We start from the raw sequence: 27363 nt of genomic DNA on the forward strand, positions 1-27363 counted from the left end.
TAGAAAAGATTTAGCAGGAGAGCTCTCTGGAATGAAGCAACAACCCCAACACTGAGCTCCTGCATCGTGCAGCTCATAAACACTGCTATTGTTATTTCTGATAATGTTTTATTTTGCATTTTGCTTCCATGGCAGACCCAGAATCTCTGATTACCCTTGGACATGTCAAAGTCCAGCTGCACCCTCATCAGGTTATTAGAAACCCCTGTCAGGACTGAAAACTAATGAGGTTTGAATGTTGTGGAGCCATGGGGATAACAGGGCGGGTACCCATTGGTGTGATGAGGTGATCTGAGCTCTGTTAATTACCTGAGGAGGGTCTGGAAGGGCTGCTGGTGGGAGCAGCAAGACACGGACAGGGACAGGGACATGACAGCCCCTTGTCCACACAGACCTGCACACATTTCTCCCCATTTTTCTCCTCAGGCTTTGATGGTTTTTGCCACGTCCCTGCTGATGCTGCAACACCTGGTGGAGAAACCTGACCACCAACAAAATCCTGGGTAAAGCTGAGCTGTGGCTGCAGAGCCAGGGATTATTTGGGAGCAGCCTGCTGCAGTCTGGAGCAGCAGGACTGAGCTTGCCTGGCACCAAAGGCAGCACATCTGGCAGTGCTGGGGATGGATCCCTGCCCTGAGCAGCACTCTGGGGTGGCACCCACAGGACAGGGGCCCTGGGACTGGCACCCTGCTGGACCTCGCCTCCCACACAGGGAAGGTGTTTAGGCTGAATTAGGGAATGATCACACACTCAGAAGGCCAAAAGCAAGTTTTTAAGCCCAGCCCACTGGAGAGGGATACAAAGGCCAGAACCACATTTAACCCAGCTTCAAGCTCAGTGCCTGCTGAGAGTCTGAGTGAGAGCCAGTCCTCAGCCTTGAGTGAGCCAAGATACACTCACTTAACCAGGGTTCATCTGGCAAAGCACCCTGGAATCATTGATCCTTGAGAAAAAGCAGACAAGGGAAATAAAACTGTCCTGGTCCTTGCCTTCCATGTTCCCCATCAATGCTGGAAAACTCCAGCAGCAGAAGCAAGGATAGGCCAACCTTTCCTGCCTCAAGCACATCTCCTGTGGCTGATGCTGAACTGGGGTCTGGAAATGGAGGATTCCCCTTCTGCCTATGCACCTCTGGGATGTATTTTTGGAATTTCTTTAGGATGATACAGCATGGTGGACCACAAACTGTTTCAGTGATGCACCCAAGAGCAGGATTGAAAGCTGCTTGGAGCAGCAGCAAACCCAGATGTCCCCAAAGAGCCACAGGAATTGTCACCTGCCTTGCCCATCCATTTCAGGACATTTCACTGTCAGGCTGTGCCAAAAACTCTGAGGCTGAGCTGGGATTTCTTGTGTGTGTGGAGCAGAGTTGTGCCAGGGGTACAAACCCCTGAGAGCTGAGGTCAGTGCTGGGGGTGGAAACCAAGACATTTCAAGAAATTTCAGGAAGAGACTCTTGGAATTCCAACCTTGCTCGCTAAACAGGACCTCAGGGGTCAGACCCAGCTCTTGGTGACGCTGCCACAAAATCCAAGTAAAACTGGGAGAATCTGCCAAGGTCACTCCAGGCTGGGAAGTGACGTCCGACTTCCCATCGTGTAAATGGCAGCAGAATCACCCCCACACACACAAAGCTGCTCTCCACCCCCCCCTCCCACCATCTCTTTCGAAATATTTATGTTGGATTGTCCCATGATTTACACTGGAAATCCCTGTGCTGCCTCTCTCTCCCTGAAACGTGCGGTGTCAGCAGCTGGCAGTCAGGATTCCAGGATGCATCCTGGAAATCACAGTGCTGGGAGAAGAGGCATGAGAGCTGCAGAGGGGAATGACCCAGGCATTGCTTTTCCAAAGCACTTTTGGGGGTGCTGCAGGATTTGGGATGTCCCAAATGGGCAGGATGAGAGGAGAATGGAGCAGGGGTTGTGCCCCCAGATCCACTCGCAGCATCCTGGGCAGCCACAGCCCACCGTGTCTGCCCCTCTGGGTGTGTGACACAGCCAAGAGGGAATTTTTCTGGTGGACTTTCATTTTTGCAGGGAAATTCCAAAGGGCTGAAATAACAGAGCAGAGAAACCCTCCTGGGCTCTGGAGGAGGAGGAAATGGGGGATTGTGCAGTGCAGAGGTCAGGGCTTGGGGCAGTGGGAGAGAGCCAAGTTCAAGACCTCCTACCTTGGGGACCATCCCGGTTTGAGTGTGACTCTGGGGTTTTCATGGAAAATCCTGGGGTTTTTTATCAACTGAGAAGAGGGAAAAAATCAGCATTTCCCCTAGCTGAAGTGAGGGGTGGCTGTGCTGCAGTGCTGTCCCTCAGCTCAGACGAGCAGGGCTCCTCACCAGCATCAAGGGCTGAATTACTTACACCTCACGGCAGTGCTGGTGATTTTCCTGGGATAATGCAGGGAATATTTTGCAGATCCAGCTCCTTTTTTACTTATGGGAATACCCAAGCACACCTTGCCAGACTCAGCGGGAACGAAGCAGGGATGGACCAGAACATCCCTCAGTGGAGCCAGTGCCACACCAGCGTGTGGGACAGCACAGGGAGGAGCCCTGGGGTGTCCCCAAGGCCATGGACAGGTCCCCACGCCCAGCCTGGCAGGGGATGGAGCCTTTTTCCCCCAGCCTTGTGCTATTTATTGCTTGCTCTGCATCCTGGCCGCAGGGCACGGAGACTGCGAGGCCATATGAGACCGTGGTGATGAACATCTCTAAGCCTGACCTACTTACAGCCCGGGCCCTGGGACTTTCTGGAATTCATCCTCTCACAAACACAACGTGTAATTTTAGGGCAGCAGAAATCCGTGCTGGATGGGGATGAGGGCCCAGGCTCCGCCGTGTCCGTGACGCTGCTGGAATTGCTGTGGCAGCCTCGGAGCAGATATCAATGCACAGGCTCCATTAGCAACTCTGATTGCCACTGATATGCTTCTCATTAGATCTCAGGCCTCACACATCATGATTTCATTTACAAGATGGTTTTTGTTTTCCCTTCTCTTAATTTGTGTCCTCCTTCCCCCCCCAGCCCCACTCAAAAAAATGAATCTCATTAAAACGTTGCAATTGAGAGCAAATCGTGCCTTAATCCAACCTGCCAGGGAAGCCAATCACCCTGGAAAAAAAATCTCCTTGAAGTCTCCATGCAGGGGCAGGCAGAGAGGGAGAATAATAAAAAGACATCGAATTAGGAGGTGCCGAGGCTTGTTTGAGTGGAGAGGAAGGGACTGTGGCTGCTGACAGGATAGTAATGCAAATCCCCTTTGGAGCACCCAGAGAATCAACCTAAATGGATTAATGTGAGGACAGAGAAGAAATTACTTTAGTTGTTTCCCTAATTCGATTCAATTTATTTTTATACGGCATTTCCATAGCGAGCATCTCGCAGCTGCGTCACCCAGAAGAGGAATAATACAGAAAGGCTCTTCTGGCAGAAGTGCTCACCAGAGCAGGCATCACAGCAGAGGAAGGAATATGAGTGCTGGCCTTGAGGATTTGATTTGCCAAATCATCAGGAAATCACATGCCTTTCTTTTTTTTTTTTTCCTCTCTCTTTGTTTGCTCCCAATTTTACTAATTTCCTCAGGCTTTCCTCAAACCATCTCCATAAATACCGAGGCTGATTCTAGCCTCACACTGCTTTTATAGCACTGTAACTCTGAGCTCACACTGGTTTTACACTGGTGCAGCTCCACTTATTTCAACTGAGTAAATTCCTGATTTATGTTTGTGGAAACGACAGCAGAAATAGGCCCATGGTTTTCCCTGGAGCAATGCCTGCCTCACACCGGGGTGGGGAAGAGGAAGATCAGGTCCCTTGCAATGCAAATGATGGAGAAAACTGACATTAAATGACACCTGGACTCCAGCTTTCAAAAAGACTTTTGCTTTCTTTTATAAAATGTTCTGTGTTGTCAAAGTTAAAAAGGCATGGGAGGAGATGATCTGGAAGGGAGGGCTGGCCATGGTGATGGAGGGAGGGTTGCTGTTCCCCTCTAGTCTTTTGGGAAAAATCAGCACGCCTTCTTCACCCCAATTTCACCCATTTGTGCACAAGCTCTTCCTTGGTCCCAGCCCTGTCCACCAAGAGCCTGGTGTTTTGGATGAAATTGAAATGTGGGCGTCCTGTTAGCTTTAAAATATTTAAATGTAATCCTGGGGAATGAAATCCCTTTGGAGAGGGGTGGGAGAGCTCAGCCTGCAGCCCCACACCCCTCGTTAGTGCCAGCACACGTGGGGCCCTCTGCAAAGCCCCGCTAACAGAACTCTAATTAATTTATTTTTTAAGGCTACACACCAGGGAGCTGATCAGTGCTTCGCCCTGAGGTCTGCTGTGTTTGGAGCTCGTATCACTGCCTTGATTTATTCCCTGTGATGTGGAAGGATGGAGCCAGCATCCCAACACCTGCCTCCCAGGCTGCTCCTGCCCCTTGACAGGTGCAGCATCCTTTGAGCAACACCTCATCCCTGGCAGAGGCTCCTTCTCAAAGCAGCTCCCTGGATGGACACCAGACATCAGTTCTGGGTGTGATCTGGGCCCCTGAATCCCCCAGACCCTGCTGGGTGAGACCAGGCTGTGGCATCCAAGGGACCCTGAGCTGGGCTGCCCACCCTGGCAAGTGTCACCCTCCCTTGGTTCTGCTCACAGGGGAAATCCAGGGACTGATGTAATTTATGGCTGTGGCAGCCAGTGGTTTGTCATGGATTTAAGCAGTTTTCCCCTCTATTTTTGTTCCAGGGGCAGAGATGGGGAGATCAATGCAGGCTGGCAGCCAGCAGGGAAGTGACCTTTGCTGCTCTGGAAGCGATGGAAGGACATTTTTACTGAGATGTGGGGCTGGTTTTGTGCCCAGGGGTCCCTCAGCTCCCACCAGCCCCTGTGCTGTGCCCTGAGGAGGCTTTTGAGATGTGTGGTAGCCAAAGAGCAAATCCCTTGGGGCCAGAGGTGTCACCCCAGCTCTCCTGTGCTCCGGCCCAGGTGAACACTGATGTACCTGGAAGGTTCAGGGTGCCTTTATCCACCCTCCTGCTGCTGTGCCACTCCTCCAGCAGACCCCTGGCTGGGCAGCCTTTGGGTGTGGAAGGCCAGGAAGGGAAAGGAAGAGGATTCAGATGCTTCACTCCTGCTTCTGAGTGCCAGAACCCCCCTTGGCAAGCCCAGTGGCCATAACTCAGCGTGGCTGCATTGTTTTTGCAGGGCTGTGCTGATTTATCCTGGCTGAGGACACTTTGCCACGGTCCAGACTTCACACCCAGAGTGGCACCACTCCCCTGAGCCCCTCTCTTGCTGCTTTTTGCCTTTTTCCTGCTGTGTGTTCTCAGAGGAAGCACCAACACCACCCTCCCAGCCTTGACAACAGCCCAGGGCTCTGCAGGGACCCTTTGCCCTCCCCAGACAGCCCCAGGGGGATGAGATGCCACAACCTGACATCAGCAGAGTAAAATATGGCCCTGGCAGTAATCTGAGAGAATGTGATGGTAATTTGGGGTGGGGGGAGGAGAGGAGGAGGCATTGAAAAAAGGAGGCATTGAAAGTACACTTCCTTTCAGTGCATTGCTGGGAAGACCATTAGGAAAACCACTAGATTATTTTTCACATTCTTCAGTGCAAAACTACTGCATTTTATGACCACTATCAATAACAGCTATCATATTACTAATGCTACAGTTGCCACATATATAATATTTAAATCACATTTGTGGCTGACAGAGACCTATGGATATTCTCAATCCCAACAGGCTATTACAGTTCATATCATGTCTGCCATATAAATATTATGAATCATTTCCCACTATCTTTATGGGGGCTACATTGACATCATCAAAAAGGCTCTGGGTACTGCCGGATACTGCATATTTATATACACCTTATGTATATGTATGTGAATGGAGGGAGATTTATACCACAATCACGGGTAATAAATGCCCATGATAAAGCATATTATCTTCACACTTCATTTGCAAAGTGTTTTGTATGCAGGGACCAGGGGAAGGCCAGCAGAGGAGCTGTCTCTGAGTGACTGAGTCACATCCTCAAAAGCCCTGGTGTAAATCAGGTGGCGTTTGTGGCACGCTGAGCAGGCTGGGGTGAGCTCCAGCTGCTGCCCAGGCACTGCCCAGGTTCCTGTGCTGCTGCTGGCTCCCATCAGGTGAAGGTTTGGCTGCTGTGCCACGGGCAGGATGGGTGATGCTCTGTGAATCTCACAGCTCATGTGCTGAGTTTCGTCTTCCATCCCTTAATGCTTTCTTTGCTGGCCCCAGTCTGGGTGATGAGCTGGAATAAAGAGATCTCCAGGTGTTAAAAGAGGCAGGAGTAGACTCTCCATTTGTAAAGTCATTTTGCAAAGCAGTTCATTAAACCACTGTCCCTGCAAGCCAGGTGAGACATGCCAAACCCAATCCGCCAGAAAAGCACGAGGAGAGGATGAAACCTCCCTTAGGATTATTCAAGCTGGATCCAGACCAGAGCCCAGGTGCCCTGAGACCTTTTCCCCAAACCTGTTTTAAGAGCCTGAACACTCTATTAACACTTGTTCTATATGCAGAGGAAAAGCAGCCTCGTGACTTGGAGTTTGGAGGTCTCTAACAAGTGTTTAATGTCCAGTTCTGAAGCAGCTGAGAGTGCAGCTCTGCCTGTGCAGGAGAGGATTTGATCTGAGCCCTCCCCAAAAGAGGGGAGAATGCAGCATCTCTGCCTGTCCTGGGCGTGGGAATGAGGCTCTCCAGCAGCTCAAATAAATCATGTGCACCTCACTTCATAAACAAACATCAGCAGCCTGTTAGGTGCTGCTGGGAAACAAAACGAGGCACTTGGAGTCTGCAGCACTGACACGAGTGGCTTGTCCTGGAGCTTTGCTGGTTTGTGCCTGCAGCGTCTCCCCGAGCAGCAGGAGCCCCCTGAGCAGCTGGGTGGGTTTGGATGTGTCTGAGGGATGCTGAGAGTCTTGCCAAGGCTCTGTTCAGGGACTAACTCCACTTTCAGGCTCCAGAGTCTCTGACCTGTCCCCCAAAAGTTTTGTTGTGTCTTTCTCTCCTTCCTAGTGGGAAGAAAAGCAGGTTGTGAGCTCCTCTTGCCCCCGAGAGCACGAGGGAGGTGCTGTCCTGAAGCCCTGCAGAGCCAGGCAGAAAGGTGCACAGTGGAGGGACTTTTCTCCTGTAATTCTGCTGGGAGACACAGGGAATACAGATCCTGGTCCTGGAACCTGCGGTGACTTCGGGAGAGCAGCTTACAGGAGGTGAGGACAAGCCTCCCACAAACTCTGCATGAGTGGAGGGAGTCTTTCTTTGGCTGGGTTTGGTTCTCTGGTCACTGGAGTCCCACACTGCCTGCTCAGGGAGGGACTCTGGCCACAAGCCCCAGGCCAGTGGCCACAGCCACCCCTGCTCCCACATCATGGCACCTCTGGCCACCTGTCACAGCCCCCAAGTGCAGCTGGAGATGGAACCCAGACACAGCCCACGAGCTTCTTCTATTCTTCCTCAGTCAGATTTTGCATTTATTCTTTCTTTAATTTGTAACAAAATGCAGCCAGGCAGGAAAATAGATTTAATTTTTATTTTTCTAACTGTGCAGGAGGGCATAAAACAGTAGGGGAAGCACAGCAGGTTCTGCTTTTGTGCCCTGTCAGATAATTCAGGGTTGTGGACAAGAAAAGCTGGAAACACTTGGAAAAAAACCACAGAGGCTGTGATTTCCAAATTCATTCACTGGGCCCAAGTGTCCCGTTCTGAATGTGGTCCCAGCTCCCAAAACCTCTCAGAGCCTGACTCCTGCTGAGGCCCACGTGCACCTGGATCCCTTTGCCCCAAAGGGATGCCAATGGGGTGGCAGTGTGGACGGAAGGAAAAGCTTTGCCTAATTGATTTGTTTATCTGATGAACACAGCATCCCTCCCTGCCAAATTCAGCCAGGACTGAGAGCTGGGACTGAGAGCTGAGGCCGGGCACTCCCTAAATGATCCCATTTTATCATCCTGCCTTCCTCAGGAGCCCGGGCTGAAGGGTGTTGGCATCCCCCAAGGGTGCAGAGGACAGGAGCAGCAGTTTGCCAAGCCAGCTCTCCCATCCAGCACAGGACCTTCAAGCATCCCTGCACCAACCAGATGTACAAGGCAACGAGCTGCCAAAATTATCTGAATGTGCCCCCCCGTGATGATTGAAGTCCTTCCTGGGAAGTGCGAGGCTGAAGGTGAGCACAGCATTAGGCAGCTTATTAAATTAATAGTGCATTAAAGAACTCAGGGGAGGTGGAAGGGAGGGGAAAGGGAAAGAGAAGGTTTGTAACATCACAGAAATATCCTGGCTTACCTTCTGGCATCTTCAAGAGACTGGAAATGTGGGACTGCATCCAGCTGCCTTCTCTGGGGCAAAATTCCTTTGGCTTCTGTGGGAGGTTTTACTCAAATAAGGATTGCAGGATCAGACCTGTTATTGTCACTGCAATTAACATTTAGATCCACATCTAACATGTACTGTTACAGCCTGGTTAGGGAGAAATTTAATTTGCTCTAAACAGCTTGATGGGAGAGGAGCATGAAATGTCCTGGTTATGGTAATTTCGTGTGTTGGGAGTCTGCAAAGGTGGATTTGCAGCCCTGGCTCTGATAACCCTGGGATCTGCTGCAGCCATGGAGCTGAGCCTGCTTTGGGATGGGGCTTTGGGGCCACATCCCCATCCCCTGTGTTGGTGACACACTCAAAGCCCCAAAGGCCTTGGGCACCCAGCGGGGAGGGGACAGGCAGGTGAGAGCCCAGCTCTGCCCCGAGCTGTGTTTGCCCTTATCAGACAGATGAGCTTTAGTTTGTCTATTAGGAAACTCATTTCTACCTTTGAGCTGTCAGTCTGTACACAGATATCCATGAAATCTGTGATTTTTGCACTCATAGAGACTTTGAACCTGCTTTTTCTGACAACCCCCAACTTTCATTTATTTCCTCGTGTATTTCCTTTTTTTCCCCTTTTCTCCCAGGACTTGATGTAACTCACCCTTAGAAACTGACTTGGAGATGAAACTTGGCATTTAAGGTCCCAGCCTGGGAGCAAATGAAGTTACCAGTTATAAACACACACCAAAATCTGTTTGGACATGCTGAAATTACAGGAGCAGAGGATTAAAAGGATCCAAGACGCTTTATTTAGTTTTAACTTCTGCAGCTCCACCTGAATGTCAGTTTGCAGCCACATGCCTGACACAAGATGGGTCCTTTTTGCTGTTTTTGTTCTTCAGGTGGATTGCAATGGATTTGGAATATTTATTCTAAAGCAGATGGGCTGGTGAAGGTCCCAAACTGGGATCCTGGGGTGTTGCCAGCTGTGTACCCCTCATCCAACCATCCCCACGTGGCTCTGCCCTGCAGGAAGGGCAGGATCTTGTCCTCTCCTACAACAGAAGAGTTGTAGGAGAAATCCAGGTTTTGGGGGCCTTTCCAGAGCCTTTCCTGCGTGGCTGGAGATCCCACAGGGACAGGCAGGAGATGGAGTGATAGGAGCACGCAGGGATACGGCGATGGCAGATAAGAGGCCTCACTTTTCCAGGAGGAGCTGCTCGCTCGCTAATAATTTCTGGCACGAGACGCTTTGCCAATTAAAGAATAAATCAGGGCAGATAAGGCTGGGGAGCGTTCCACGGATCTGCCACACAGGGAGAACGCCTGGGACATCCCTGATTGTCCCAGCTACCTCAGTGTGCTCACTGCAGGAGAGCTGGGCTCGGCACTGGGAGCTACCTGTGCCAGCAGCACCCCCCCAGCAGCTGTCCCTGGTGTCACCCCAGCCTCGCTGAGTGCCCAGCCTTGCTCCCCAGCGTGTGTGAGCAGCTGCAGCGTGGCCCCAGCCTGTTTGTTATGCATGTTACCGCCGTGGAAAGCCAGGGTCGATAGGATGTTTAATATGCTTCATGCATAGTGGAGTCGCTCTGGTCCATCAAGCCACTAATACACATTCTTACGGGGCTGAGTATCATTTATTAAACCTGGAGGCCTGCCTGGCAAAGGGGGGCCGGGGCTCTGGGAAGCAGCCAGCGGCGCTGCTGGGGTGGTACGGGCGCTGCTCAGGAGGAGAGAGTTTGCAGAGGAGCCGCGCACACACACAAACACACACGCACAGACGCACAGAGAGTTATTTGTTGCGCCTCACGGATGGGAAATGGAATAAATCGTGCTCTGAGCGCTGCCCGCCCTGTGACACAGCCCGGGGCCAGGCAGCGGGCTCAGGGCTGGCTGCTCCGGGGCTGGGCACAGCTGGCATTGCTCAGCATCACTCCGGGAACCCCCTCGGCTCCCCCTCCCGAGCCTGACACTGCAGCGCTGCGCACCGCTTGGGTTTTTTCCTCTTTTCCCTATTTTTTCTCTTTCCTCACCTCTTTCCCCTTCCTGCTCTTTCCCATCTTTTTTTCGTCTCCTTTCCCCTCGCTTCTTTCCCTTCTATTTCTGCTCTTTTTTCCTTCTCTCTTTCCCCTCTCCCCACTCTCTTCATCTCCCCCCTTCCTCCCCATCTCTAATTTCCCCTTCTCGCCACCTCTTTTTCCCCTCTATTTTTTCCCTTCCTCCCTTTTGTTTTATCCTTCCCCCTCCCCTCTATTTTCCTCCCTTTCCCCCATCACTTTAAGCTCGGCTCGGCTCGGCTCGGCTCGGCTCGGCTCGGCTCGGCTCGGCTCCCCCTGCGCGGGCCCCGGCGCGGAGCCGGAGTTACATTGTTGGAGTTTGCCACAACTCCGCGGCCTCGGCTGCGCGGGGCCGCCGCTGCGGGGCCGCTGCGGGGCCGCAGCTTCCCCGCTGCCTCCTCCTCCTCTTCCTCCTCCTCCCTCCCTCCCTCCTCCTCCTCCTCCCCGTGGGTGTTTTTTTTTTTTTTCTCCCCTCCTCCCCTCTCCCCCCCGCGCTGATTTCCCTCCCCTCCGCCCGCCTTGCCTGTGTGTTTTCGCCGCCGCGCTCGCCGAGCCCCTTGGCATGAGTTAAGCACCAGCCATGGACACCAAACACTTCCTGCCGCTGGGTGAGTTCTGTTCCGAGAGATTCTCCCTTCCTACCGCGGGGGGTGGCGGGGTGCTTCGGGACGATAAAATCAGCGCCTGTCCTGCCGCCTTCCCCCCTCCCCCGGCTCCGCTGCCCCTTCCAGCAGCGCGCACCGGGGGGCGGCGGGCGGGGGATGCGCTCGCCCCTTCCCCGGGGAGCGCCGCGGCCAGCGCGGGGCGGGCGGCCCGGCCCCGGCCCCTGCCCCCGGCCCCTGCCTTGGAGTTGGTATTTTTCTTTTGCTTTTGCCGTTGTTTATTTCGTGGCGCAGCCCCGGGGACGGCGGGCCCGGCCGGGGTGCCGAGCCGAGCCGAGCCGAGCCGGGCTGGGCCGGAGCGAGCCCCGCCGGGCCGGTCGGGCAGCGGCCCCAGCGGCGCTCGGAGCGGGGCAGCGGCAGCGGGCAGAGCCCCCTCCCCGCCCGGGGCCGCCTCTGCTCGGGGCTCGGCAGCGCTCAGACTGTGCTTCCCCCTCTTGCCTTCCTCCTCGCTTTATTATTTTTTTTTTCTTTAATTTTTGACTTTTCTCCTTTTTTTTTAAATTTTTTTTTCCTCTCCCCGCGGCATCCGGGGCGCGCAGCCGGGCAGGGGGAGGCAGCGCCCGGCCCCTCCGCTCGCATCGCCGGCTCCCAGACCCGCCGCTGTTGGGACCCTCCTGCCTTTTTGTTCTTATTTATTTTTTTTCCGCCCCTCCCTCTCCTCCTTTTAGCTGCGTTTTAAAACCTATTTCCAACCGGAGTTTGCCATCGTTTCGGTGACTGAGTCAAGTCCTGGCTTGTAAGGGCGAATGCCTCCTGCGTCTCGCTTCCAGGAGAAGTGATATTGCAGAGCTCGGTGCTCGGGGTGGGGGGAAGAAAAGTTTGAGCGGAGTGGCCTGGCGCCAAGCCCGGGCTCGGGGGAAGAGGGGCGAGTGCTGCCATCCCTGTCCCCGCTCATCCCGGTGGCTCCCAGCCTCCTGCCGAGCGAGCCATGGCCAGCGAGTCCGTCCCTTTGGCTTCTCTGGGCTTTAAATCTGTGCTCAGCCTCTCCAGCCTGCCGGTGGTGTGTTTTGATTCTTTCTTCCTCTTGTTTTTTGTTTTTTTTTCCTTTAATGTGTTTTGGTTTTTTATTTTTTATTTTTTTTGCTTGTTTTGTTGACAAATTGCAATTTCGGTTATTCCTTTCAAAGAGCAGAATAAATACAAACAACCGTCACAAGGTTTCCCGCAAGCCCAGCCCGCTGAGAGGCTTTCCAGGGCTGTGGTGGTCTGGGGGCTTTGGCAGGGAGACCCTGGCCCTGTGGGCTGGCAGAGCTGTAGGTGGCATCTCCGTGGCCCCAAAAATCTGTTTCACAGTGCCCCTTGTTGTCTGGGCTGGGAGATGCTGCTGGGGCCAAAAGCATCTCACCTGCAGCGTGTGTCCCTGGTTCCAAATCAAACCGGCTCCTTTTCCTTGGGGCCAGTGCAGCTCTTGGGGCTCATCCCAGCAGAAGGTGCCTCTCTTGCCCCACTGGAGTGGTTTAACCTTAGGAGTGGCTTTTTGGGGGATTCACATTTCCTTGGATGCTCTTGTGGAAGGCAGTCCAAATCTCTGTTGATCCGGGCAGGCTCAGGCCTCTGTGTACATTAACAGTCTTTTCTGTCAGTCCTGAACTCTCCTGTTATGCTGTAAATGCTAAAAACTACATTTTGTTATTAGTCAGGGTGGTTTGAGGGGCTAGGAGGGGGAGAGTGTGTGATTGCTGGCTCGGGGAAGGGTTTTCACGCTGGTTCAAGTGGAAAACAACTGATTAGAAATTTAGAAATGTGTGCATGGTGGGGCTGTGCCACCCATCCCCAGGGAAAACAGGGCAGCCCCCCAGGACAGCCCTCTGGGGGAGGTTAAAACTTCTTATCCTGGTCTCAGGACAAAATCCATCTGGCTGTGGGAGCTGTTTGGGGTGTGTGGTCTGGGATTGTGCTGGAGGAGAGCCTCCCAAACTTTATGTGCTGGTCTTTGGTCACTGATTGTTGGGAAAAATCCCTTTGGCTGCAAGGCCAGTGGTTGCTGCAGGTTTTGGAGGGGGAGATCTTGGTCCTGCTCTGGGCAGTGCAGGCAGTGTCTGAAAGCTTGTGAGCAGTTTGTAGGATTGAGGGAATGTGAGCTGAGAGCTTCCCAGTGAAACCAGAGCAGAGCTGGACGGGCCATGGGGCCTCTTTAGAGGCAGGATGGACCAAACCCCCCCAGGTCCCAACTTTGCAGGGTCCCAGGGTGTTTCACCAACCCTATCTCGTGTCATTTTTGGGAGCTGGTGCTGGAAATACCCAGGGGAGAAAACCAGCCCAGCTTGTGGGGTTTGTTTCCCTGCACACCAGTACAGGCCTGAGCTGGGGAACAGCAGCAACACGGCCAAAATTCCGCTCCATTACTGTGTCCCCATCAAAATCCCAGCTCAGTTTGGCCCAACAAGGCCAACCTGGTGCTTCCTGGCCAAGTCCTGCCCGTGGTTAGACTTAGATAACCCCGCTGATGTCATGGCTGGAAGTGTGGCCAGCACTGGGCACTTTTAATAGTAGTATCTCATTTTCCTGCTCCTCTGGAGAGCTGCTGGCAGATGCCAGCCAGAGGCTCCCCGTGAGGACAGCACGTCCCTGGGCATCTCCCAGGCTGGCTGCTGTCACCTGCCTGCCATCCCACTGCCAGGACAACCTGCAGCCTGGCACAGGGGTGTGGGCACAGGTACCTCCACAGCCCTGCTGGGGCTTAAAACACCTCGGGGTCCAGCAGATGCTGCCTTGGAGCCATCTGGAGTTACAGTCCTGCCTTTGCTAGGCTTAGCTTGCTCAGAGCTGTCCAGGTTTTGCTCCTCTGTGCTGTGCCAGGTCTCCAGGAGGAGGAAAATGTAATAAAATCCGTGGTGTGAGGATCACCTGTGGTGGGGTACATGGGCTGAGGTCAAGGCTTTCACGGGGCACTGATGTGCAAAGCAAGGACTCGTTTCTTCAGGTGGCTGCTTGTTCTCTGCCTTTTACAATCCTCTTAGTGCTTTGCTTTCCCATTGCCCATTCCCTGGGTATCTCTGGGGAGGAAAACAGGCATGGTGAGCTCGGGGAGCTCTCCCTCAAGGCTCATCTTTGTGGGGGAAGAAGCAGTTAATGGTTGTCCGGGGCTGGCACTTCCCTCCAGAGGTTGTAACCTCCCTGTGTCCCTCTTCCCACCCTGCAGCCTGACCTCCAGCAGGTTGTAAGCTCTGTGTGTCCCTCTTCCCATCCTGCAGCCGTGCCAGGCCCGGCTGCAGCTGCTCAGGATGTGGGGTGAGGACTGTCCGTGCCGTGCTCGGGGCTGGAGCAGCAACACTTCCGAGGAAAAACAGCAAAACAACCCCCTGCATGTCCAGCTGGGCCAGCCCGGGGCTGGGGCTGCTTTGTGAGCATCCCTCAGGCACCTTCATCCTGCATCCCCTGGCTGGGATGAGCCTGGGGAGCTCCTCAGTGCAAACCTCTGCATTGAGACCTCACCACGATGCTCAGTCCTGCTCTTGGTACCCTCAAAAATCAACAGCTGATGTGACAATCTGCAGAGAAGAGGACTGAGGGATGTGGGAAGCATCTGAGCATCCCAGTGGGGAAGGAGGAATCCTCTGCCCCACATCTGGTTGGATCCCAGGGGCTGGAGCAGGGCTTGGCAGGAGCAGGAGGTGAAGTCTGGTTGTGTCCTGGTCTCTCTTGTGGGGCTCGACCTCTCCTCGTTGACATATGCAAAACAAGCTGGGAAGGAATTTTTTGCCTTTTCCAGAATCTGGGTTGTGACAGTGAAATAAATCCTCAGAGCGTCCCTGAGTTTATTCCACGTCGTCCTGCTGTGTTGGAGGGAGCGTTTGTGTTTCTCAAATTTAGAGTATTTTATTTATTTAAAAGAGAGCGGGGGAGAAAGCCACAGAATTTGAGTTATTCATTGCAAATATTATTATTGGCGTTTTGCTCCTGTTGAGGGGGAAAAAAAAAAACCAACAAGGGGGGAATCAAAACATTTCACTGGAAAATACACCCTGGCTTTGTCCCACCCACATCTTCAAGGCAAAAATAAATATTTATTAAGAAATGGGTTAAAAACCTTTTTGTTGAGCATTGTTTTCTGGGAGCAGGGGTGGGTTGCCATATGCCAGAGCCCTGCCACTGGGCTGAATTTTGGATTTTTTAGTTTTTTTTTTGCAGGATGGTTAAGGAAAGAAACAACAGAGGAGCTGTGGGTGCTGCAGGGCTTTGGGGTGTGCCTTGGCTCTGCCTTGTCTGTGGGCTCTGTGTCCTATGAGCATCCTGGTGCCTTTTCCGGGGGATTGTGTGTGCTCAGAGCATTCCCCGAGGCTCCCAGCTGCCTGAAATCCCCAAATCATTCCTGCTAAAAATAACCCAGCAGTGAGACAGCAAGAGCTGGTGGCCCTTGGCAAGGGATTGAACAGGGCTGTGGTGATGCTGTGGGGACACTGAGGGGTCCCTGTGCCCCAGCTGGGCTCCTCCACTGAGCCAAAACCTGGGATCCCTCAAACCCCTGCTGGCCAAGTGCTGCAGGGACCTTCTTTGAGAGCTGGGTAATTAATTGGGCTCTAATTAATCCTTCTCTGGCTCTGATCCCCAGGTTGGACAGGGGAGGAACTGGGGCTCTCCTTGCTCTGACCTGTGGTGTGGAGGGGTCTGGGCATTTCAGAGGGGTGCTGGGGGATGTGGAAGGATGTGGGCACTCAGGAGGGATGCTCAGAAGTGTCAGGGATGCTGGGAAGCGTCAGGGATGCTCAGAAGTGTGTCAGGGATGCTGGGAAGTGTCAGGGATGCTCAGAAGGGTGCAGGGATGCTGGGAAGTGTCAGGGATGCTCAGAAGGGTGCAGGGATGTTGGGAAGTGTCAGGGATGTTCAGAAGTGTGCAGGGATGTTCAGAAGTGTGCAGGGATGCTCAGAAGTGTGCAGGGATGTTCAGAAGTGTGTCAGGGATGTTCAGAAGTGTCAGGGATGCTCAGAAGTGTGCAGGGATGCTCAGAAGTGTGCAGGGATGTTCAGAAGTGTCAGGGATGCTCATGCACTTGAGGGATGCTCAGTCTGCACGGGATCCATCCCAGCACTTCCCTAATTGCTCCCTAAAAGGCCCAGGTGGGCTCTTCCAAGTCAGTCGAGCTACAAAGCAATAGGGGAGGCAGCCTGGGTGGTTTTATTTTAATTGATTTTGTCAGGAGTTGCTGTATTTTATTACATTTAAAGACTAGACTCTGGAATAACTTTGAACGTTTGACACGCACACAAAAAGCAGCTTTCTGACATTTTCCTCTTTGCTTGTCTTTTATTTTATTTCTCCCCTCTCCTCCTCCTCAAAGGGAAGCGTGTGCCTGGAGGGAGGACAGAGGAGGAGGAGGGAGGAGTGGTTGTGTCTCTCCAAAGGCTGCTCCAACATCAAGGCAGCGCGAAGCGGATGAAATAATATTGCAAATAAGGATTTAAAAAACCCTACAGAAGGATCCCCACACATGCCAGCCAGCTCAAACTGCCAGAAGATTTTCAGACAGAAGCAATTTAGCCTGGGAAAATGCTCTATTGTTGAGATGGAAACTGGCTGTGAGAACTTGCCTTTTCTGACAAGGCTTGGCTTAAGAAAAGCAAAGCAAAGTCAAGGAAATCAACCTGAGTTTTTATTTAGAGGGGAGGGATCTTTTCAAAATGGAGGGTGTTTTCTGAGATAAACAGGGAACAATTCCCTTGTGAGAAAGGGAAGAAAGGGCTCAAATTAAGCCCAAATGCAGCTCCTCTCCTTTGAAATTTTGTTTAACATGGAGTTAAAAAATAATCCTGTTCAAACAGACCATTGGTAAGCACGAAATGCTTGGGCTTTTTTTCCCCCCCTCTCTTTCCCTTTTCTCTTACTGTGATCCACAATAAAAGTTCCAAGGTTGCACCTTGGGGCTGTAATTCTGGTGGCAGCTGTGCCCGTGCCAGCTCCTGCCTCTGCACATCAGCAGGGGATGGATCTTGCCTCCAAAACTCCTCGTCTGCCCAGATGAGACAGATCCAGGGTGGGAAACTGAGGCACGAGGGAGTGTCTGAGCTGGGAACGGGGCCCGGAGCGAGGGCGTGGGGTGGTTGTGAAAGCTGGGCTGGGATGGCAGCTCCACCGAGCTCCCCTGGGCTGTGCAGGGTCCAAAACCTCCAAACCCACTCCCCCCCAAAGCTGCTTTTTGGCCCAGGAGCAAAGGAAAGCTCCCAGGTGGGGTTTGTGGGCGAGCCAGGCGTTCCCAAAGCACAGGGCAAGGAAGAAGCACCCTAAAGATTTGGGGAATTAAGCAGCAAGGTGAGGGCTGGCATCCCCTTCTGCTCCAGCAGGAGATAATCCCTCACTGTGGTCATTCCTCCTTCTTCCAAGCCCTGGAGGATTTGATTTTTTGGTCAAAGACATGTAGTTTTGGGCCATTTTTGGGTGGTGTGTTTGGGTTTTGTCTGAGCCTTTCCCTGGATCCCATCAGCTGCAGGATGGCTGCAGAGCCAGGAGATAAAAGGAGCAATAGTGGTACTGGGGACCAATAAAATGGTAATGGGATTCCCAGCTGGTTGTTACTTTTCATGGGCTCCTCTTTTGTGGAGTTTTGGCTTTCTTCAGCTTTACAGACTTGGGAAAAAAAGGGGAAAAAATCCAGGGATGGGGGAGCTGAGGGAGCCTCCTGTGATTTACAGCCCCCTCAGCTCCTGGAGCAGATCCTTTGTGCTGCCAGGAGTGGATTAGGGAGGGATGCCCCATCTCGTTTCAGCTGGGCGGGAAGGCAGAAACATTTGATTATTGTTTTTCCATTTCTGGCTGACAAGTGAGTGCTGGAGGAGAGTTGTTTTCTTTGGATTTTTTTTTTTCCTTCCCTTTGCTGTGAACTCTGTGGGCTGCTGCGAGACAATTTTGTTGTGGGCAGCGCGTCTCCTACGTGCCCGTCCTGGAGTGGCAGTGAGGCAATGGCACTGGTGAGGCAAGAGCAGAAGGAGAAGGGCAGGAGGGGAGAGCTTCCAGCCAAAATCCAGCCTGGGACATGGAAGTGGCAGGAGAGGGGGTGAGCTTCCAGCCAAAATCCACCTGAGATATGGAAGTGGCAGGAGAGGGGGTGAGCTTCCAGCCAAAATCCACCTGAGACATGGACATGGCAGGAGAGGGGGTGAGCTTCTATCCAAAATCCACCTGAGACATGGAGGTGGCAGGAGAGGGGGTGAGCTTCCAGCCAAAATCCACCTGAGACATGGACATGGCAGGAGAGGGGGTGAGCTTCTATCCAAAATCCACCTGAGACATGGAGGTGGCAGGAGAGGGGGTGAGCTTCCAGCCAAAATCCACCTGAGACATGGACATGGCAGGAGACGGGGTGAGCTTCCAGCCAAAATCCAGCCTGAGACATGGAAGTGGCAGGAGAGGGGGTGAGCTTCCAGCCAAAATCCAGCCTGAGACATGGAGGTGGCAGGAGAGGGGATGAGCTTCCAGCCAAAATCCAGCCTGAGACATGGAGGTGACAAGGTTGGGATGAGGAGCTGAGTGAGGGATGGTGAGTGGTGGCAGAGAAGAATTGAATCAGAGAGGCAGGAGCAGAGCCAGGGGCATCACATCGAGCTGGGGGAGCTGTTTGGCTGCTCCTGGGGGTGTGAAGGATGGGTGAGAGTGGTTTGCCAGTGCTGCAGCTTCCCTGCCCCGCTCCCAAAGATCTGTGTGCAGGTGGGGGCTCTTGGAAAAGGAATATCGAAGATATTCTGTACTGGTCATCCTTACCAGACTCAACTGGGCTCCCCTTCTGCCCCCAGCCCTTCTTTTTCTGCCCCGTTTGTGGGAGATGAGTGATTTTTTCAGGCCTGGGGAGCTGTGGCTCTGCCAGGTGTGGAGGAGCCGTGATCTCTGCCAGCGTGGAGCAGGCGCCGGGTCATGCTGGGGAAATCCAAGATCCCACACTGCATTCCATCAGTGTTGGGGCTCCTTCTGGTGACCTCTCACACCCCACAGCAGCCCTGGGGTGGATGTTTAATGGTTGAGCAGGAAAAAGGGGTACCAAGGGGGGTACCCACAGCCTTTGAGGGACCAGGTGACTTGAGCGAGTTGAAAGCCGCTGTCTCAGAGCTCTGCACCTGCGTGACCAACCCTCCCTGCTGACCTGCACTTGTTCAAGTGTGACTTTCAATTGATCATAAAAATCCAGCGTGATTCACAGCGTTCCTGCCCTGCAGCCTGCCGGGCTCTGTCTCTCAGCATTCACGTAGCGTGAGAGAGCAGATTGCCCTCCAGTTCATCCTGCTCAGCCTTAATGGGGAGCTGCTGCTCACTGGGGCTGCTCCCTCCACACACTCCTGGAGTATATTAAAAACAGTGGCTTAGCGTTTTAATTTCATGTTTTTCCCCCTCAAATATATGAGGAAAACTCCTCTCCAGACCTCGGGGTGTGGGGAGAAGGGAGGGAGGTGCAGCTCCCCGCTCCATCCCGGCGCAGCCCCCGCGTGCGTGCGTGTGGCTCACAGACAGTGAAATTGCACCCTAGAGTTATAAAGCAATTGTCTAGCTCAGCAGCAGAATGAGCATGAAATGGTGCAGAAAGCAACTAAATAAAATTGGGTAAGGCAGATGCATGAAAATAATGACATCTCTATCCTGTAGTCAGGCGCGCTCGCTCTTCCTCGCTGATAAACTTTTATAACAGACTTTGCATTTATTTTCCCGGGAAACTCTCCTGCCATGGAGATGTGTGTTGGTGGGGGGTGAGCCCCTGCACCCCCTCTCCTGTTTTTTTGGGGCTGTACATCCCTGCCCCCGTCCCCCCCTTCCTGTCTCCCTCTTCCTTGCTTTTGTTTTCAGAGCGGGATTTTTATGCTCAGTCAAACACCAAAGCGATAACCTTTGCGACTTCATTTCCTTTTTGGTGGCCGTGCCAGGCTGGGGGAGCCCTGTGAGCTGGTGGCTCTCAGAGTGGCCTCTCATGTCCCATGCAGATGGAATGAAGAGATGCTTTCCTGCTTTGCTCTCGCTTTGGAGGTTTCTCCTTTTCCCTGGAAGGCTCAGGTTGAGCAGGCTGTTGTGTGGGGTTTTGGATACCACAGCAGGGGTGGAACACCAGGTTGGTGCACTGGCTCTGTCATTCCTTCTCCCTGGTGATGGCTGGTGACACCAGGGCCACCTGCTCCCACACTATTTATCCAGCTGGATGGATTAAAGTGCTCCCAATTTGGGCCTGGAGGATTGACTTCAGCTGTGATTCCTCCCCAGCCTTTCCCCTGGGCTCTGTCCCTGCTCCCACAGTGCCTTGGCCTCAGCTTCCCCATCCACTCCCAGGAAGCTGATGCTTCCAACACAGTCCAAGTTTTGCTTGTTTTGTGCCAGGATCCATGTGGAGACTGGGAACAAGCAGCTCCTCTTCCCACCCAAGAGGCCCTTTAGGTGACATTAAGGCTGTGTCCCCGCTGTCCTCACGCCCTCCTGCCTCTCATGGCATCGCTGGGCACTGCTCCACGTGCTTGTGCTGCCAGGGATGTCCTTTGTGGACAGGGTGCTGCCTGCTCTGTAAATGCCTGGATGCTTTGGAGGGCTCAGGACCGAGCTGCTCATGGATTCCTTTCCTTGTCTGCAAGGAAAAATCAGCCCTGGGCTGTGCTGGAGCCTGGGGCTCACCAGCCAGCACCTCTGCAGCAGAATCTCCATCTCTGCCTTGGCTGTGCTGGGATGTGTCCCTGGGGTCCCAGATTAGCTGCTCCAGTGCCTGCCCATCACATGCAGCCCAGCGTGGCTCCCATGGGTGGGCTGGAGCTGCGTGTTGGCTGCTCAGCCCCGGAGCACAACAGCACAGGACACGGCGTTTTCCCCTCCTCCTGCCAAAAGCCAGCTCCTCTGGAGCGAGGCAGAGCAGGAGGTTTCCCTGCAGGGATTCTTCTGGCTCTGGACAGCTGGATGCCAAAGCCCTGCCAGCTTTTTTTGCTGGTGTGGTTCCGCAGCACCGGAGCGGCGAGGAGGAGGAGGAGGGAAATGCAGGCGTGCAAAAATCAGTGTGAAAGCATAAATCAGGCCAAGAGTGAAAGGTTAAAGAAATCCAGAGGAAGCAGAGTGATGTGTGTGATAGAAAGGGGTTTCCTGTACCTAGAGAGGCCACCCAGGCTCCCTTCCTGCCGGGGCAAACCAAAACTTTCTGTACCCCTAAGCAGATTGTGGTTGACTGCTTGGGCACGCTGTGAGCCAACCGTGCCAGCCTGGGTGTTAATGCCTTGTGCTTTACAGGCTGCCCTCCCCAGCCCATGCCGTGGGATTTATTTATAGGATGCCCAGGCAGATCCTGGGAAGCGCTGCAGTTGGGAATAGGTCTCAGAAGGCAGGATGCAGTGACCTGTGCTGCCCTAAATCCACACCTCTCCACTGCCAGCCTGGCTGGTTTTCTACACTGTGCTCCTCATCAGGGCCCAGACCTCAGAGGGGCTCCAGGAAGAGTTAAGGCTCCTGGGACAATTACCTGCAGGCCCCTATTTAAGCACTTAGGAAGGCTTAGCTGATCCCAGCTGGAGATAGCCTGGCCCCAGGCCAGCAGGTACCTGTTGTGTGCAAATGTGGAGCCTTTCAACAGCGGTTCAGAGCTGGGGCTTGCTGGCAGCAGGACCCCCAGAGGGCACTTTGGGGTGGCCGGTGCTGGCACCCCGAATTACACCCTGCTTGTAACGTTGGGAGACACAGATTTCATTGGCTGAGGGGTTTTTGGCAGTTTTTGGAGCTGTGTTTTGGTAGCAGTGCTGCCGTGCCCTGCTGCTTTACCTTGGAGTGTCACCCTCCTCTCCGAGCAATTCCCTTCTGGCAGGTTGCTCCCTCTTTGTGCCTCACCTGTGGGGCAGGTTTGTTCTGTGGAAATCAGAGGCCATCAGGCTCTGTTGGGCTCTGGCTCTCGCTTTTCCCACTGCATTTTTCCGCCTGGGATAGCTGAGGGGTGCTGGGCGCCGCTCCCTGCGGGCACCCGGGCGCTCCTCCGGTTGTCCCGGTATTGAGCCATGGGAGCTGAGGCTGGGCAGGCGAGGAAAACCACGTCTGGCCAGGTTTCACAGCCTCTAGGTGTGTGCAGGAAATGTTGCAGGGCAGGGATTTCTTGCAGCAGGCCCTGGGTGGCAGGTAACAAACAGCAAGGTGCCCATCTGGAGCCCACGCACGCGAGGGGAGGCTCCTCCTCTCTAGGCACCTTCCCAAAATCCTGGGGCAGCGCAGGGGATGTGGGGCTGCTCCAGGAATCCTCCAGGTCTCTTTCTTGGAGCAGTTGCATTTGCCCTCGGATGCTGGAAGGTGCAGCATCACACCCTGGGGGCACAGCTTGGTGGAGCTCAGCAGCACCCTGGGAATGGTGTTGGAGCCCCAAAGCTCTGTTCAGGGCTTTCCCAAGCAGGCAAACCTTAGGATACAGCCTGGGAAAGCAGTGCCGTGGAGGGTGAAGCTCATCCCTGAGAGCAGAGGGATGCTCCAGTCCTGCCCAAGGTCTGGGGACCCCAGTCCAGCCTTTTGTAGGGAGGACAGGACACATTGGGCTGGAGGAGTGCTGGGTAGGAAGGGGTGAGCCTGGAGCTGGGTGTAGGGATGTGCCTGCAGGGTGGGAGCAGCCGGTCCTGCCAGTTCTCCCAGGCTCTGGGAAGTCCCTCGAGCTGCAGTCGAGGCCAGGATGAGGTCCCAGGTCCCTTTCTGCCACTGAGGGCTCTTCCTTGGCTGCTCAGTTTTAAGTCTTTGAGAGCACAGGCTCTGGGAAAACACCCAGAGAGCCTGGCCCTGGCTGGGAGTAAAAGCCAGCGTTGTGTGGGAAGGGAAGGCAGAGCCAGTGCACTCCTAATTCAAAGCACCTCCATAAGTGAATAAGGTAGAAGTGACTCTAAAAAAAAAAAAAAAAAAGCCAATCCCAATGCACTGAGCTGCCTTGTAATTGTCAGTGTGGAAATCACAGGCACATGAGGACTTGCAGTGAAGGATTGAATCCACAGCCTGATTTCCAAAGCACAGGAAACGAGCTCCCAGCACTGGTTTTGGGGGTCCCGTGGACCTTTGGGCAGAGGAGCTTTTGGCAGGGTGGATTTTTGTGGAGCCTGTGGCAGGATCTGGAGCTCAGCACTGATTTCATCAGGTGGCTTCAAGATTGCGTCAGCTTAACCAAGGACTGGGGTTGACCTGCAGTGATTTGCTGACTTTATTGTTAAGACAATGATGGGGCTGATGGGGAGGAGAGGGATTTTGGTGTTCTCTGCCTGGTGGGATGACTTGGAACAGCACTGGCAGCACTTCCCTAATTTTTCAGCTCTTTTTGCTTGGAAGAGGTAAAATCCTGAATGTACCTTGAGGGTTCATTGAGGAGAAGGACTTTCCATCCCAGCTCTTGGCCCTGTCAGTAACTGCAGAAGAAGAACATTATAAGGAGCTATTCATCATTGCAATTATTTTATTAAGAGAACACTGTGTGCTTGGGAGCTGGAAGAGATGGAGCTTTGGGATGTTTTCAGCATGATAAATACGGGTTGGTTACATCACCCAGCTTTTAAAAAATGGTGTGTGTCGTCCTGGTGAGAGAGGGTTTGCAGACAGCCTTGGAGAGGAGAGCCAGGTGACTGTCTGTTCCCAGCAGGGACAGCAGTGCCACTTGTCTCTGCCTCGCCCTCAGGAATGGGGAGAGGAACCTCTGAGTTCTGCTAGGTGGGAATTTGATCCTGTTCTGGGCTGGACATGCTGGAATGGGCTCCTTGGGGGCAGGGACATCGTTGTTCCCACATGAGGTGGGATAGCACAGCGCTGCTCCCGGAACGCTCCGTGCAGCCTCTCACTGCCAAACCCCAAAATGCTGCTTTTGGGGCTGGTTTGCAGATTTCTGTCCCGTGCAGCTTTTTCAGGAGTCTCCCATCCTCTCCCTGCTGTGCCAGGGCTGGTGGCTGGTCCCTCTCAGGCTGGCACCTCCGGGTGCGTTATCGCGGCCGCGCGCCGGGGTAAAGTCCACCATGGGAAAATGCCTGGTGGACTTTTAACTGGAGATCTCTGGAGAGCCCAGCTTTGAAAAGCTTTAACTGTTTCGTGGCAATCTCTGCTGGAAGGTAGAGAGAGAATGGAGCAGAGGAGGGGCTGCCCAGCTGGGCTCAGCTCCCTGCAGCACAGGCTCGCTGGTGGCCGTGCCAGGGTGGCCATGGGGACTGTGCCAGCTGGTCCTGGGGTCACCACGGCATGTCCCCACCCCTCCACTGGTTTTGCTGTCATAGCCTCAGCTCTTGGCTCAGCTGTGGTCTCCCAAAATGCTGCTTTGGGCACGTAGGGGCTGCTCTGGGGTCACTGGGCTGTGCTCCTCAGGACACAGGCGGTGTCCCTGCCCTGCTCTCCCTGCTGCTGTGTGGCCTCAAAGGATGAACCCGGTGGGTGGGGAGGGATGGGCATCACTCTGCAGCATCCTCACCTATGGGAAGCTGCATCTGGAACTTGAAAGGGGCCTTGGCACTGCCATTTTTGCTGTCCCACACTGATTTTTGCCTCCTGCTTTAGACACCCGAGTGCCTGGTGGGATTTATTTCAGCATCTTCATCTTTCTTCCATTTGCCCTTTCCCTTGCTTTTGTTTTACTGTTTTTTTTCCCCCTCCAAGGTGAGTCTTGTTTGCTCTGGGTGGGTCTGTGAGCCCTGAGCAGGTCCCCACTGCCACCCCAGCTGGTGACAGCAGCACAACCAAGCAGCCACCTCTCTGTGTCATGGGGTGGTCAGCCCATTCTCGGTGGGGACAGGGCCAGGGCGTGCTCCCAAAGGGATTTATGGAGGGAAATTCATGCCGTGTAGGATTTTTGTCCATGGAGAGCAGCTCAGCATGGGACGGCATCACTGGCTGTCCCTGCAGGCTCAGCTCATTGGGGGCGTGGGGAAGCTCCCATGTGCCACCAGCTGTGCCCTTCTCAGTGGAAGTGATTCCAGGGTGAGAAATTCCCACTGTGGAAGCCTTTATTACCGGGCAGAACTAGGTTTGTTTTGTTTATCATCCATTTACTTGGCTTTGGAGGCATGCCCAGAGTTCTCCAATTTTGTGTGTGTGTGGATGTGTGATTTATTAGGATTCAGGGCCGGGGGTTCTTTTTTTTCTGGTTTAATTTCACTTCCTCAAACTGACAGGCCGTTTGAACAAACTTCTTTTGGATAATTTCCTCTATAGTTTTAGAGGGCCTCCTAAAAATAAAAAGAGAAAACATTGCAACATGGTCGATAATTAAAAAAACGCCCTGTCTGTGACCGGCCTGGGCCCTGATTTCGGTAACAGAGAGAGCTCAGAGGGTAGAAAAAAACATGAATTAACTTTTTGGGTGCTTTTGACAGCACTTCAGATGGCTGGCTTTGCTTGTTTCTCTGTGAGCTGTGATCCCAGGCACACTTGGGCATTGCTCCCCATCCTCCTGCGAGCGCTCCATTAAAAGCACCGTGCGTGCCTAAACCCCTGCCAGCTCCCAGCTTTGGTTTCCTCTCCCCGGCTAGATCTGTTCCACAGCAGTCAGGAAGAGGGAGGAGGGAGAGGGGAAAAAAAAAAAATCCATTTAAGAAACGCTGGGAAATGTAATGGGAGCTTCCAGAGAGCAGGTAGGCGAGGGCAGAGCACCTGTAGCTGCCTTGAGCTGGGTTTGCTGGCGGGTTCTGCCCGGGGTTTTTATGAGGATTTCGCAAGTGTGGGTTTCGAAATGGCTCACAGAGGGTTTGTGCTGGGTGTTCTCTGGGCCTGTGGTGCAAGGAGCTGCCAGAGAGCCCCGGTGGGGTCGGGGCAGAGCTGGGGGCACGCAGGGTCCCGGGGGGCTGCGCTGTGCCCGTGCCTGTCAGCACAGAGATTGAGATGAAGGAAAACTTCCTTTCCCACTGTCCCAGCTATAAAAGCATGAGAGAGAGAAATAGAGAGAGAGAGAGAGAAAGATTTCCCCCAGGGATCAGCAGTGATAAAAAGGCTCTCTTTTGAAAAGCAGTGAGAGAAAAGAAGTGTGTCTAATCCTCACAGAGAAGAAAGGGAGAACATCCCTCTGCTGCGAGCTGGGCGGGGGCTGCAGGGACCCTGGTGTGGAGGCAGCAGCCCTGTGCTCCTGCCTGGTGCAGAGGAATCCTCTGGGCAGGAGCAGAGAGGAATTTTATTTCCTGGGATGCATTTGGGTGGGCTTAGGGGAGCTGACTGCTGTGGTGCAGGTGAGGGCAGGGGTGTGAGGGCTGGGGAGATGCTGCTGGCTCATCCTCACGTTGCTCAATCCCTGCAGAGGAGCTCTGCTGGCACCCTGCGTGGGAGAGACTTGCACAGGTTTTCTTTCCCCTTTTCCCCTTGGCCCTGGGACTGGAAGAGGCTGGAAAGGGGAGCTGCAGCCCCGAGCCAGGAGGGATGTGTGTCCCCAGGGCAGCTATCCCAGGGACTGCTGCAATCCTGGATCCCTTTTTCCAGGTGATACAGCTGGCCTGACTGGCTGTAACAGCTTCTTCCTTTACTTTCCTGGTCCAACCCTGTCACCATTTCTTCAGTGACAACTGCAGTGTCCAGGCTTGGCACAGGAGCTGCTCTGTCACCCTATCAGTGGTGGGACAGTGGTGGCTTGGCTGCTGGTCCTGTGCTTGCCACGTCTGAGCCGAGGCCACCAGGGTGCTTTTATTGCTGTTGTGGTTGATGATTTATTTCCAGTTGCATCCGCCCCGTCTTGTGACTTGATTAAAAATTAAAGCAAACAGAGTGGTGTGGTGTGGCTGCTGTGAGCCCAGGGTCCCTTCCCCGAGCCCTGTGGGGTTCCCAGCCCGTGGACTGGGAAGGGAAATCCAAGAATGGGAGGGAAAAGGTGGATGGCAGTGGAAGGACCTGTCTGGCCAGGAGGGGATGGAGAGGTGGGTGCTGGGGTGGGAGCCATCAGTAGGATCAGGATCCTTTCACAGACTGGAGCTTGTGAATGTTTATTTGTATCTCCTTGAGCTGAATAATGGTAATCCCCGGCCAATAAAGTCCTCATTAGGCTGAAATTAATGAGTTTATGTTTCAAAATACAACAAGACCAACACTCAAACCCACAACCCTGCAGAGGGAACTCCATGAGGAAGGGATGGGTGGATGGGGCAGTGGTGCCTGGGGAGGAAAACCAAGCTGGCACTGGGGTGTACCTGCTCCCTGCAGAGCCTGGTGGGCAGTCACAGGGATGCTGCAGCATCGGGATGTGCTGTTGAGGAAGGATTTTGGAGACACCCATCAGCATTTTGCTGTTGGAGGAGCTTGTGCTAGCTGGTGGGTGAGCATGGAGCATCCTGTGTGCAGGAGCCACATGGCTTTAGAGACAACACCTACCACGTCTCAGTGTCACTGCTGCCTCTGGGCTCTTCTTGGTGGCAGCAGGAAACCAGGGCTGAGATTCTGAAGATCATCCTGGGATGTCACAGCCAAGTA

At 53.7% G+C, this 27363-nt stretch overlaps 1 protein-coding gene and 1 long non-coding RNA gene across 2 annotated transcripts in view; one reads left to right on the top strand and one right to left on the bottom strand.

The window, feature by feature from the left end:
• Positions 1-3341: 3341 nt before the first annotated feature.
• LOC121362491 lies at positions 3342-9805 on the bottom strand. The gene is made up of 3 exons (XR_005956507.1): positions 8985-9805; positions 8306-8381; positions 3342-6272 (listed from the first exon to the last, which is right to left on the bottom strand). It is a non-coding gene; the product is annotated as an uncharacterized LOC121362491 (long non-coding RNA).
• A 1025-nt stretch (positions 9806-10830) lies between these two features.
• The window catches only part of RXRA (retinoid X receptor alpha), a 101657-nt gene continuing 85124 nt past the window's right edge, over positions 10831-27363 (top strand). The window contains exon 1 of the mRNA XM_041484049.1: positions 10831-10988. Coding sequence (XP_041339983.1) covers positions 10961-10988 — 28 coding nt within the window. The 5' untranslated portion in view covers positions 10831-10960. The remainder of the gene's footprint in view (positions 10989-27363) is intronic.

This window comes from Pyrgilauda ruficollis, unplaced genomic scaffold (genome assembly GCF_017590135.1).
Source record: "Pyrgilauda ruficollis isolate IOZ18807 unplaced genomic scaffold, ASM1759013v1 scaffold62, whole genome shotgun sequence".
Classification (NCBI taxonomy): domain Eukaryota; kingdom Metazoa; phylum Chordata; class Aves; order Passeriformes; family Passeridae; genus Pyrgilauda; species Pyrgilauda ruficollis.